The sequence below is a fragment of the Pelodiscus sinensis genome, unplaced genomic scaffold, assembly GCF_049634645.1.
Source record: "Pelodiscus sinensis isolate JC-2024 unplaced genomic scaffold, ASM4963464v1 ctg60, whole genome shotgun sequence".
Classification (NCBI taxonomy): Eukaryota; Metazoa; Chordata; order Testudines; family Trionychidae; genus Pelodiscus; species Pelodiscus sinensis.
In genome coordinates this window covers 333,139-346,388 of record NW_027466001.1, presented here as the reverse complement: position 1 = coordinate 346,388, position 13,250 = coordinate 333,139, and the positions used below count along the sequence as shown (strand labels likewise).

General features: G+C 42.8%; 1 protein-coding gene across 3 annotated transcripts in view; it reads left to right on the top strand.

The window, feature by feature from the left end:
* The window catches only part of OGT (O-linked N-acetylglucosamine (GlcNAc) transferase), a 100,381-nt gene that overhangs the window by 20,938 nt on the left and 66,193 nt on the right, over positions 1 to 13,250 (top strand). For all 3 annotated transcript variants that reach the window (XR_012900194.1, XM_075917997.1, XM_075917996.1), the window contains exons 4-6: positions 1,399 to 1,467; positions 4,465 to 4,581; positions 7,196 to 7,275. Coding sequence is in view for 2 of the 3 variants with exons in the window: in XM_075917997.1 (XP_075774112.1) it covers positions 1,399 to 1,467; positions 4,465 to 4,581; positions 7,196 to 7,275 (266 nt within the window). In the remaining variant the exon portion in view is untranslated. The remainder of the gene's footprint in view (positions 1 to 1,398; positions 1,468 to 4,464; positions 4,582 to 7,195; positions 7,276 to 13,250) is intronic.

Sequence of the window (13,250 nt, the reverse complement as noted above, 5' to 3'; positions counted from 1 at the left end):
GTACTATTGCGGAGTTACCTGAATGGAGAACCAACAGGGACACCACTCGCTGAAGAAGTTGTTATTCACCAGGTGTAGTAACAATGGTTCTTTGAGATGTGTGTCCCTGTGGGTGCTCCACTACCCTTGCAACCTCCCCTCTGCTTGGAATCTCCATGGACTTCAGGTAGAAAAGGAATAGACGGGACTCGCACCGCGCGTGCACTCCACAAATGGGAAGGTGGGGGTGGGGGCAAGATCCTAGGGCAAGAGGCACTGCTCTGCAAAAATCCCTGATCCCCCGCAGGGTGCAAGGATGCATCGAGACCTGAGTGGAGCACCCACAGAGGGACACATCTTGAAGAACCATCGTTACTACACTGGGTGAGTAACTTCTTCTTTTTGGTTATATATTCAAATTGTGGTTAAACAAGATAGTACATGTGTGGTGTGTGCATTAATGGAATACGTCAGACATTTTCTATCTCCTTTTAAATGGGGTGGTAAAATCATTTTACTTTAAAAATAACCTCTGTTAAATAACATGCCACTTTAATACTGATCCTTCAGTGCTTACAGTAGCGTTGTTTTGCTATCTTAGCCTCTAAGCAAGTGGTCAAGCATTTACAGAGCCGTTTGATGGTATCCTGGATACATTTCTTCTCCTTTAGTATTCTTTTCAGTGGGTATGGAAGGAAGCAGGGCCAGTAAAGGCCAAGAGCCATGGTTCACTCCATATTCTCTTTTATGCAAAACTAACAAATCAAAGTGACAATACTTGTCACTTTTGTCCAAACACTTGAGTCCAACTTATTAGTGATTACAATAATTGTTAGATTTAGTTTTCTTCATTGCAGCACACTGTTGTTGGCTTGTGCTCTGTTCAGGCATACCATATTGTACTAACAGACCACCAAATGAGCAGAAGTGGAAAAGAACCACTGCTTTAGTAGGAGGGTCTCTGTCTAGGCACTTAAGGTCCCATCACAAGAGTATCTGAACAAAACACAGATAGGTGCAAGGGTTCGATTAGGCTGAGGGTTTTGAAAACTAAGGTAGATTTTAGATAGAGCTTCTTCCAAAGGCATTTTCGCTACTGCTCGAAAGAACTGAGGCCCACTTACAAAAATGAGACCTAGAGAAAATAAGTTTGTTTTTCCATTGATGTGAATTAGATTAATTGGTTGTTTCTCTTTATAGGATTCACCATATTATTGTTTAATTAGCAGTTTGATTAGTGCATAGAGAAGCCATTAAGCTTCATCGGGACGGTTGCAGGGGGTCTTGAATGATACAGTAGAAAATAAAGAACACTAGGGGATTAGAAAAGTCTAAGCAGTTTCATAAGATTTCCCTGAAGAACTTTGAGGTCTCTGTACTCCCAAGTGCAGCTTCTGATAATATGACTTTGATTTTCAGGACTTGTACTGTGTTCGTAGTGACCTGGGGAACCTGCTCAAAGCCCTGGGTCGCTTGGAAGAAGCCAAGGTAGGTGTTCAGTAGAATACATTTAAACATCTGTGTTTTGAAAACTTGAACTTTCCACCAAGTCTTCAAATCTGCGTTGATCTGCAAACAATCTAAGAAACTGCTGAAAAATGAAGGCACTGAATTGCCCCAGCGTAGTTGCAGGGCAAGATATGGCACGTCCATGTTAAATGTTGGTTTAAAACAAGAAACGGAACATTACTGAGTCTTTCTGCTGAACTAGACTATCTGATATCATTCTGAAGTCTGGGCAGGGCCTCCACCATGAATCTTATCTGGAAATAAATAACAGTCCTTCAAATCTGAGGCTTGCCTGCTGGTGCCAAGCAGAGAGCCTGTGATTTAGCTCGAGAACCCTGTACAATGCAGGTGCTATATTGAAAATGCTGCTCTTCTAAAGTCCTTTGCGGCTTGTAAGTGAGAAGAACCTTATCCAGATGTTACCCTGTAATATTGGCTTTTAAAGATTTTATTCTTTAACCTTTTCCCTCACCTTTGTAGTGGAAGAAAGGCTATCATTGATGCAGTACGTTATCCCCTAAATTTGTGCTTTCATGCCTCCCTAAAATAAAGCATTAAAAGGACAAAGCTGGTTTGTTTGGGAAATGAACTGATTGAAAGAAAACTTGCTGAAGTGGAAAGGTGGCTTCTAGCAGTCTGTGTTTCCCAAACTGAAAATTTGATTACCAAGATGGGTTTTAAAGCTCTTGATGTATTTAAAACTTTGATTGCAAACCAAAATGGTCTTGTTACAAGCCACCTTACGCGTCCGCGCTGCAGGGGTGAGGAGTGTGGAGAAACCAGAGTGACTGTGGATTCCACATCTGTTACTCCAAGCCCCACGCGCATGCTAAGAAGTGGAGTGTATGGTCAGTGTAGCTGTCTGTTTGGCTGCAGCACCATTTGGGGAGGGATATTATTTTCAGCAACATTTGGTAGAGGGGGTGCCACTTTAAAGTGCTTTGTTTGTAATTTTTTCTGACAGCTTGGATGTATACTTATTAGGCCAGCCTAATTCGCAGTTGGTCAGAGCTGAGCTGAACAGATTTTGAAATAGTAGTTCACCAATTATAATTGTCTTTGAGACGCTTGGTTCTCAGCCCACCAAGTGGACAGCTAACATGCATTGCACTTCACTGCAGCTTTAGTGTGACTGGTATAGGCCAAGACTTTGCGCCTGCCTTAGGTTGCTGACCTCTTTGTTTCAGAGCTCTGGAGACACCTAGCTTGAAAGTTACTCTGTTTTTTTTCTGAGAACTCATTGACCAAGAAAAATATCTTGAGTAAAATTGCAATGTATTTCTTTGGTTATCAGTGCATTTGAAAGATCAAGCCAGCAAATTCCTTAGTGTGAACCAAATTTAATTTTTTGTAGACATTTCAGAGCCTTTCTTCCAAAAAGTGTCCCTGCAGTATGCAATAGCCCTGATTAACCCTTTCCCTTCTGCATGACTCCTATGTTACAGATTGTCCTCATTCCCATGTTAGACATATCCAGAGAATTTCAATTGCTTTGTTGAACTTTTACTAATGATCTTGTTTTATTTTCTCTCTTGTTTTTGGTTTTTCACCACTGATATTGTATTTAGAAGGTTTCAGGTGGGTGAAACCTCCTATTCCATGCGTAAGGTGCCTCGCTGAAGGGAGCTCGAGGCCTGGATCTAGGGCAGACACACACCTCCTCCTCCTCTTCCAGCAAGGAACGCACCGAAAAGTCACATGATGAGAAATATGGTAACGGGTTTGTAACTGCCACAGCAAAACCATTTGCCTCCATGCCTGAATCTTCTGTCTTGTGGCTTCAGAAACAGCTTAAAATATTTTATTTACAAACAAGTAATGTAAGAGAATGTTTTATACTACTAGCCACAATTCTGTAAAGAAATATAGTAAAAGTAAATTAAGATATTTAAAAAAATAATTGAAGATAGATTTATAGTAAAAGCTTCTAACTCTTCCGGTTGTTCATTTTTTTCCTTTTTTTCTTCTTTGTTTGGATTGCAGCGTTCTGCTCTTCTGATGATGCGCTGTGATCCTGCAGTAGCGCAAAGGCTGCGCAGCGGTAACGCGCATTGCGTGCGATTAAGCCCTTGTGAACGGTTGACTAGATGATTAATCTCTGGGTGGCTGTCTGAGCTCCATGCCATACCCTTTTAAACAAAATCGGGTCACAGTGCATTTATTCTAGATGTCAAATTTTAACATGGACGTTTCTACATGGGCCTGTCTGGTAGATTAATGATTCTGGTTGGCCGTTCACTCTCTTGGGGCATTCTACATAGAACAGCAATTTGCAGCGATAGCGCAGCGGCGTGCTGTTAGGATGCGCCAGCGACTTCTTGCGCTTGCATTGCAGGGACCTCAACCTTCGTGCAATTCTGTTATTTGAGGTTTTGAGGCTGAGATGATTCAGTCAAAATAATTCAAGCGGGAGAAGTTGTGAGTATAAGTAGCAGAATAAAATGCAATTTATATGTAACTTCTGCTTCAGGAGAAAGGAAAAAAGCCTTCAGAAATGTTCATGTCACTTTCAGTAGTTTGCTTCCAGTTCTTTAAAAATACTCTGAATGTGTGAACATGTTTTTAAAGTCATATACACTTTTCATGACTGAAGAACTTTGTATCCAAGGGAAACCAGTTGCTTTATTGAGTAATTTCTTGGTGACTTTTAGATGTGACATCAAAATCAGAAATGATTTGGAAGAAAAATCCTCACTTCCATGCTAACACTGTTAAGTCCTCAGATAAATTGGTCTTTGAAGGCATATTACCTAAAGATCAGCATAACTGAAAAATAGTGGGCGTGCACTTAGGTTTTGGTTTGCGCTGGCGCAGGATCAGCCAGCTGTTTACAGCGCATTAGTTTTGGCGCAAGCTAGCCTATACTGCAGGATCACTTTTGGCTGGTTAGAGAAGGAATACTGACAACTTTTTTTTTATTTTTTCTTTTTACAAATATCCCCCTTCCTCTGTATCTTTCTTCTTAACTGTTTCAAGGCCTGTTACTTGAAAGCAATTGAGACCCAACCAAACTTTGCAGTAGCATGGAGTAATCTTGGCTGTGTGTTCAATGCTCAAGGAGAAATTTGGCTTGCCATTCATCATTTTGAAAAGGTAACTGTTGTGTTTTTCAATTAATTCTAGCAAGCAAAGAATTGTGTACATACAAATAAGCACTTTTCTAGCTGGTAGAAGGTCTATTCAGGTCTGCATATATTACTGTGCTATGTTATACATTGTTAATTATTGGTGAAACTTAACTTGTGAAATACCTATTCACATGTAATGTTGCCCATTTCACACCTGAATGGTGTTTCAGATTTGCTGTAATAAGGAATTTTCATAGGTATCTAAGGTAGAAAAAGTCTGCTCTGACGCTGTGGGGCAAGTGGCTTTAATAGTCTTTTTTTCATCTTTCAATTCCTCTGAGAATTGCTTTATTACAAGCACTAGAAGACTTACCTGGTATTGCCCAGGTCTGGCCTGGTGGGGGAAACTGGGCAGGACACCCTTGCTATCTGCTTCACTGTGGGGGGTGGTATGCAGGCTGCCTTCTGGAGCTCTCCAGACCTGAGTGGCCAGAAACTGTTTCCTGGGGCAACTGGGTTGTCGGCTGCTGTCAGCCATTGGCTTTCCCACTGGAGTGCTTGTTGTCCTCCCTGTGGTCATTCCATGGCATAACTCCCTCCTTTTCCGACAAACAATCAAATTCCAGCCATAGCTGATTAGTCCTGACACAACCAAACTGACCTTGCTTTAAGCAAGATTAGGAGCAAGCTGCATACCAAGTTTGGTGGTCTTAGCTCTTATCATTCAGGAGATGTTCTTGCACAAATGGACTCGAAGGATAGACACATTGCAAGAATACATAGATTTTTAAAATGTCATCCTAGTATAGTATCTTAGCACTCTTAATAAAGTTGGCTAGTACAAGCTTCCTGATAAAGTAGTTTTCTTCACGGTGTTTTAAGTATTTTCATTGAATAGCTTAGGAAGATTAACATGTACTAAGTGCATTTTTCCAGGATATTAAATATTGTTTTCTGCTGTCCTTTTTACTTCTAGATTTTTTTTGTATAATTCCTGCTCTTGCTAGTGTACAACACCTTTGAGTTAGCATAATCTCATAACATAATATTTCTCTTCAGATTCCTCAGTGGCATAAATCCAGTCCTAGTATACCTTACAGGACAATTTTGTCTTGGCTTTTGTTACTCTGTTGCTCTTTGAGTCTTGGTTTATGGTCATTCAGCCATCTTTAGTCAATGTATTTTTTTTTTTTAGCCTGTCAAATGCTTACTGAATTCTAACGTTACATTTGCATTCTTTATTTTGTATTTTATATGGCTTATTAGCTTAGGTTCTAGTAAGATAAAGAACTGGATGTGAACTTGGTAGAAGTTCTTCTCTGGTACTAAGTTTCTCTATAGCACCTACAAAAATTGTAGTGGACTTAGTATTTTGTCACACATAATGGAATATGGATTGCATTTCTTAATTCTGTAAGTAGAGTTGTTTCCTAAAACAGGTAAAGAAATTGTAGCATTGCATTTAAGTAGAGTAAACCCAACTTCAAACAAATCTTTGGGGCACAGTTGTAGGATTGAAAAAAGCATTGTAGAAAGGGATTCATGGTTGGGATGTTAATGCAAGTAATTGGCTAACTGTGTAACCGCTGAAAAATGTCAGTAGTTACAGCCACCCGCAGTGTGGAACAGCAGCTAGCTCCCCAGGAGTGAGGTGGCAGACAGGAGCCATTGCGTTCTGGGAACTGTTTTTTAAAGAAGCAGCAGGATGTGGTGGCATCCCTGGGAACTAGTGCACGCTGAGAGCCAGCTTTTAAGCTGGCATCTAGTGAGTACCAGCTGCCGCCTGCCATCCCACTTTTGGGAAGCTGGCTGGTATAGAGTCAGCAGTGAAGGGTGGCAGGCAGGAGATTGTACATGCAGGAAGCTGGCTTAAAAGCTGGCTGCTGCCCCATGCTGCTGCCTCTTTAGAAGCCAGGGCATCAGCTAGCTCCAGAGGAGTAAGACCAGGAGCCACATATAATCATTTGGGTAACGGGTAAGCTCATTCTTATCTGTTACCTGTATAAATGGATACTCTTACATCCCTAATTCACACACACGTGCATGAATGTTTCACTCAATATTTTTCTAGGATTTCCTTTGTCTTACTATTTGTAAAGCCATAAACATCATTTTCTGTTGCTCCCTTGTTCAGAATAGCTGTGCTTGAGCCTCACTCTGTGATCAAGTGATCCCATATCTTGTAACTATCAAGAATACTACTTGAAGAAATGTTTTAATTTTTAAACGTAACAGCCACAATTGGCATCTATTGAAATCCATTTCCACAGGCAAGGGATTACCTGAACATGGAAACAATTAGGCCAGAGTTGATATGTTGGTAAACCAGTTTAGGGGAGTTTATACTGTTGTGTGTTCTGTGAATAAAAACAAAACTCGGATCTTCATTGTCAGTCTAGCACCTTTCACAAGTACTAAATTCACTCCAAAGAGCAGGCACAAATATGTTGTCTATATTAGTATTTTATGCTTACCTTTAATCTTCCTAAAAGATTAAAGTTTGTTTGTGGAATCCTATAACTGCTTAAATATTGAGTTATATCCATTAAAAAAAACTAGCAACGTTGTGTTTTTTGGGGTACTGTTTACGGTATGCTGTAATGCTCAAAGCTTATAAGTTAACTTTTTAATATCTTCAGGCTGTGACACTTGACCCAAACTTTTTGGATGCTTACATCAATCTGGGGAATGTTCTGAAGGAGGCCAGGATATTTGACAGGTAAGCATATAATATCCCTTCAGCTGCTAACGAAATGATTAACCAACCAGTCGGACTCTTAATTTAGAAAGCTTTTCTTACTTCAAAGCATTGTCTGGAAAGACTACAATTCAAGGAGAAACACATGTTCTTTGTATGCAAACATGGAGCATCTTTAGAGAGCAGAAATTTAACCTTGTTTGTCACTGCCCCGTTGATATCTTTCTTGTGAGACCTTACGCTTACACTTCATTTTTATTAATACAATGTAGTTAGTTAAATATTTAGTTCTACTGTACTCTTAAATACCTCCCCTGCTTGATTGAGACTTTCCTGTTCTGTTGTATAAGTGACTTGTATTCATAGACTCATGGATGTGTAGGATTGGAAGAAACCTCCTGTGGAAGCCTGATCCAGAATGTAACTAATAATATAGTTAAATCTTTTCCCAATAGCTAACCTGAATATTTCTGAAAATTAAGCCCTTTACTGGTTGTTCTGCCTTCAGTAGATATGGAGAGCAATCATAGTCTTCTTTCTAACAGTGCTCAATATTATCAGGTCTCCTTTTCTCAAAACAAAACATACCCAGCTATTTTTTTCAGTTTTTCCTCCTATTCATAGATCATGTACTCTAAACTATTATACCTTCCTATTGCTCTCTTATAAACGCTCTCCATTTTGACCACATGATTCCTAAAGTGTGGTGTCCAAAATTGGCACAAGAGCTGAATATGTTGGTGGAGTTACCTCCTGTGCAGTGCTCCCTCTAATTTTTTTTATATGTTCATGTGCAGAATGACTTGTGTACCAGTATGGAAATGATGTATCATGTAACAAATCATTCCACACATCGACAGTAAGTGGCAGGGGTGTGGCTGAGAGGTTGGAGTGCAGGAGAGGGCTCAAAGCTGGGGCAGGCGTTAGAGGTGGAGGCTTTGGAATGGGGTTGAGGATGAAAATTTTGGGGTGCAAGCTGCCCTATGAAGAGAGGACTTTCCCCACACCCAACACCTTACTGCAGTGGCTGCGGGCTAGGTGAAAGATGTTTTTTCCATGGCTGTGGCAGCACTAGGGACAGATCCAAGTGAGGCTGGATGGAGGCCAAGAAAGAAAGGGGTGCTTCTACCCCAGGGTGCAGGAATTGTGCATGGATGACGGTGGAGAGAGGCACCACTCCTTCATCTGTAGCAACCCTTCGTACCTGTGTGGGCCTTAATATGAAGTGAGTAGGGCTTTATTCTGTGTGGCCATACAGCTTCCTATTGAGGGGAACTTAGCTCCTGTGCCTTCAGTATACAAATCTGGTGTTAAAATGCCTCATAATACTAGCCTTTTAATCTCATTATAGGTGCATTCAATTTCTGGTGCACTGTAACCCTGCAGATTCTTTTCAGTGGTAACGCTGCTTAGCCAGTTATTCTTCACTTTGTATTTCCTTGATAAGTGTGGTAATCCCTTGCACCTCATTGGGTTTCCTCTTGTTAATTTTGGACCAGTTCTCTAATATGTAAGTTGGTTTGAATTCTAATTCTGCCATCCAAAGTGCTTGCAACCCCTTCAAGTTTGGTATCATCTGCACATTTAATAAGTGTGCTCTCCATTCCTTAACCAAGTAATTAATGAAAAATATTGAGTATGGAAGGACTGACCTTTGCAGAACCCCACTCTGTATATTTTTCCAATATGACAGTGAGCTGCTGATTATTTTTTGAGTAGTCTTTCAAACAGCTATATGTCCTCATTGTAATTTCATCTATGCCATAATTCCATAGTTTGCTTATGAGAATGTCATGTGAGACTGTTTAAAACGCCTTAGGGAAATCAAGGTGTATTACATGTACTCCTTCTCTATCTTCCAGTGCAGTAATCCTTGAAAAAGTAGACTTGGCAATCTTTCCAGCTAGTTTAATGTGCTGTGGTTATAAAAATGGTGTTAGGATAATTATGAAAATGTGGTATAAAATTTAAATGTATTTTTCTCTAGAATACAGTATGTTCTGGACACCTTACACAATTTTTGAGGAAATTAGAACTTGGAAGGGAGGATGTTAGAAGCTGGTGATAAGTGATTAAAAGGCTGAAAGAAACGTCTATGTGAGGCCTGAAAAGTTTAGGACTGCATAGTTAGAAGAGGAGATGCGAATGCAATAAAATCTAGTTAGCAGACTTAAAACTGATAAAAGGAAATACTGTTATATGCAATTCACTGTTACTCTGCTGCCGCTGGATACTGTTGAATCAAAGAGCAAAGCATTTTTGGTCGTTTCAAAATTGATGTGGATAATGAGAACATCCTCAATTACAAAAGTAATGATTTAAAACTCTTGTGTTTATGAATAAACAGGTATAACTCTGTGCTTCAAGGCAAAAGGGAACCTCTAATAGGAACTAGGAAAAAATGTTCTATGAGGACTCAGACCTGCTACTGCAGGATTTCCTGTAACTTTCTCTGAAGAATCTAGTTCAGGTTGAGTCTGTCTAGTCTAGTCTGGCACACACTGGTCTGATTACATCTACGGTCATCCTACATGATTTTAGTTAGCTGGATGTCCACTTATGAGTCCTGTAGCATCTTAGAGACTAGCAGATTTAGTAGGGCAGTGGTTCTCAAACTTTTTGGCCCATGGACCACCTGGATCAATGCAAACCTTTTCGTGTACCACTGGTTGCTAATGGAATTACATAATTACACCCAACCTATTTTGTTAGTGCTGCAGGTAGGGAGAATGGTTTAATTTACAGGGCTCGACAAATAATGTACTCCTGTTGTGAGTAGTTTACAACCCGGAAGAGCCAGCGCATAGCCATCTGCGCATGCGCAGAACCACACGGCTGGCGAGCATGGCTCGCTGCCGCTTGGCGAGCCCTGTTAATTTAAATTATTAAACAGAGTTTTAACTTTCGCATGTTAGTTTTTTCACACCATTCTAAAGCAAGTAAAACAAAAGAGTCCCCATGTTTTATTTATTGCAGGGGTGGGGAAACTTTTTTGTGTCAGGGGGGCCACTGACCCACAGAAATCAGTTGGGGACCACACAAGTGAGAAGCAAAAACACTCCTTCAAAAAACTGTAACCCTCACTGATATGGCCCCCAACTTAGACACCTCACTCTTCTGGTGCTTCAGCCCCATGGGGTGAGGAGAAGGGATAGGGTAGACTGAGATTCAGCGCTTCCCATAGGCCAGATTTACTTTTCTGGGGTTCTGTAGTTAGTAGATTTTGTGGACCCCCTTAGGCTCTGGGCTGGGGACAAGGCTGCCAGTGAGGGATAGAGATGCAGGATCTGGGTGGAGGTGGGGTGCAGAAGAGGGTGAGGAGGGCAGGGTCTAGAAGGGAGTTGGGCAGCAGCAGAAGGTTTGGGGTGAGGGTAGAAGAGGGAGTTTGGGGGCAGGAGGAAGTAAGAGGGAGTAATGCAGAAAAGGTGAGAGGGTGAGAATGCAGCCAAATAGCTGCATGTCAAAACCTTTGTGACGGGTCAGTTATTGTGTTCCCATCTATGGAAGGGGAACAAACACTGGTGCCTTTCTGGGTTATGATGGAGATTTGTGGTTCCTGTGGCAACTATATGGCTCTGAAACTAAGAGTAAGAGAAGAATATTGATTCACTTTTATATGTAGATGTTGAAGCAGCTATATATCTTAAAAATCCTATGCCAAGAAGAATTCAGTATCATGGAGGGGAGAGGTCTCCATTGGCCTTGCTTGTTTTCTGGCAATCCAAATGAGGTGTTGTCAGTAACTGAGGGGTTATAACAGGGCCTGGAGGAGACTGATCCATGAAAAAGCAACGAGCCCCAGACACAGACAGTTCCAAGCGCTGGGTGAAATAATGAATGAGGGTCTGAACTGCCAGCAGAAATATGCACTGGCCTTAGAAACAGCTACTCTTCTGGAGACCTGGAGGAAAGCAAGTGTACCCAGTCTAATTCCAAGGGAGCTACAGATTATTAAACAATGTACAGACTTGCTAGCTTTCCTGCAGCACCTGCAAATGGGGTGAAATTCTCATTCACACAGAATAAGGTGCAAAGAGAATCATGCTGCGATGAGGGAAGGGAGACAGAGGTGGGGAGTAAAGGAAAGTGCAGCTTCTACAAAAGAAAATTTTATCTCCCTCCCCTCCCCCCCAAACATCTTCTCTCTGCTCCAGCTTCACTCCCTCAGCCCCATGATCCCCCCACAGCCTGATTCCTCCCGTATTACCCCATCCCCTCAGTGAAACCCCTGCCCCCTCCCATCCTGCTCCTGCATCCTCCTTCACTCCCCTCCTGCCCCCACATCCCTGTTCCCCTGCAGTGCATGCATTGGCAGGGCAGCCCCCCAGGACTTTCAGTGCCTGCCCACTCCCCCCCCCCGGGAGAAGCGCTGGAGCGAGTCACTTCCCTGCCCAGCACAACCTGTTGTCCAGGGCTTGCTCCTCATCTGCAGTCTGCAGCCCCGGGCTGGTTCCAGCCTGGCTGGATGCAATGGTGTGCTAGGCAAGGGTGTCCCCACCTCAGCATATACCCCACAGGGAGCGGTATGGCAAAACTCAGGTCGTGGCACCCCATGGAGGTGGCAGCAGCAGCGTGTGACTAGCCGCCCAGCTCTGGATCCGCAGAGCAGCCCCAGGCCTGTCTCCTTCCGGAGCGGTGTGCGCGCGCGCGCGCGAGAGAGAGAGAGAAATCCGTTAGCTCCCAGGAACTGCATGCCCAGGGGCAGCCCCAGGGATGTGGATTGCAGTACAGGGTCATGCCTTCCACTCCCCTTTCCAGGCCGCCCCGGCTCCTATGCCGTGCCACTCCCGCGCCTCCTCACTTCCCCTCGTGCACTCAGTGTGAAGCCACAGCTGGTGCTCCAGCCTGCAGCAGCGCGGGCTCCCTGCTGTAGGGGAGAGGAGATTCTGCTCAGGCTGCAGAGCACCTGGGAGGTAGCCATGGACCACTAGTGGTCCGCAGACTGCACTTTGAATACCACTGTATTGGGGCATCAGCTCTCATGAGTAAAACCCACTTCACAAGTGCATTAGAATGGAAGTTACAGGGGCGTGCGTGTGTGTGTGTGTGTAGTCAGGGTGGAAGTGGCTCATTGCTGTGGCAATTTCCTCACACCAAATGCTGTGATTGAGCCACTTCCACTCTGACTTGATTCTCTCTCTCTCTCTCGCCTCATTGAGAGAGAGAGAGAGAGAGAGACACACACACACACACACCCTGCCTCTATATCTTCCACTCCAATTCATCTGACGAAGTGGGTTTTACCCACAAATTTTATGCCCTAATAAATCTGTTTCTACAGTGTCACAGGACTACTCGTTGTTTTTGCAGATACAGACTAACATGGACACCCTTGATGCTGTTTAGCTTTAATTTACCCCTAAATATCTTCTAAGAGCCCAGCTGTTAGACAATATTGAATTCCTGTTGTTTGGCAAATTGTCTGGTTTGGCACCAGTCAGGTCCCAAGAGTGCTAGACTACAGGGGTTCAATTTGTACAGATTTCTGACTGACAGAATACTGAACAAAACAGACCACTGATCCCATTTATTTTTTTTGGCTTCTGTGTGCCTAACTGTTGTTTGTCCATTTCAACAATTTCAGGATTATAACTAGGGCTGTCAATTAGTGGGCGTTAAAGCCTGCGATTAACGCAGGGCAGAATTAACTGGCGTTAAAAAAATTAATTAACTGGCGTTAATCGCAGAGGTCAGCAAACCAGCATGAGATGCTCCAGAGCCACCAGAGAGTGCAGGGGAAAATGAAGCAGCCAGAAAGGAGGAAAAAAACCTGAAATTGTGGCTCCAGCTCCAATGGAGAAGTAAACAAGAAAAGTAAAGATCCTGATACCCGTCTCTCTCCCCTCCCAGGTGACCATATTTTTAAAAATAAAATAGCCTGGGGGGGCAGGCTTGCCCAAGAACTTCCTCCCCCTCCCCTGGCAGGGCTCACCCAAGCCACCCTCTCTTTGCCTCCTGGGGCTGGGACTGACCTCCCTTCACATCTGATTCAGGGG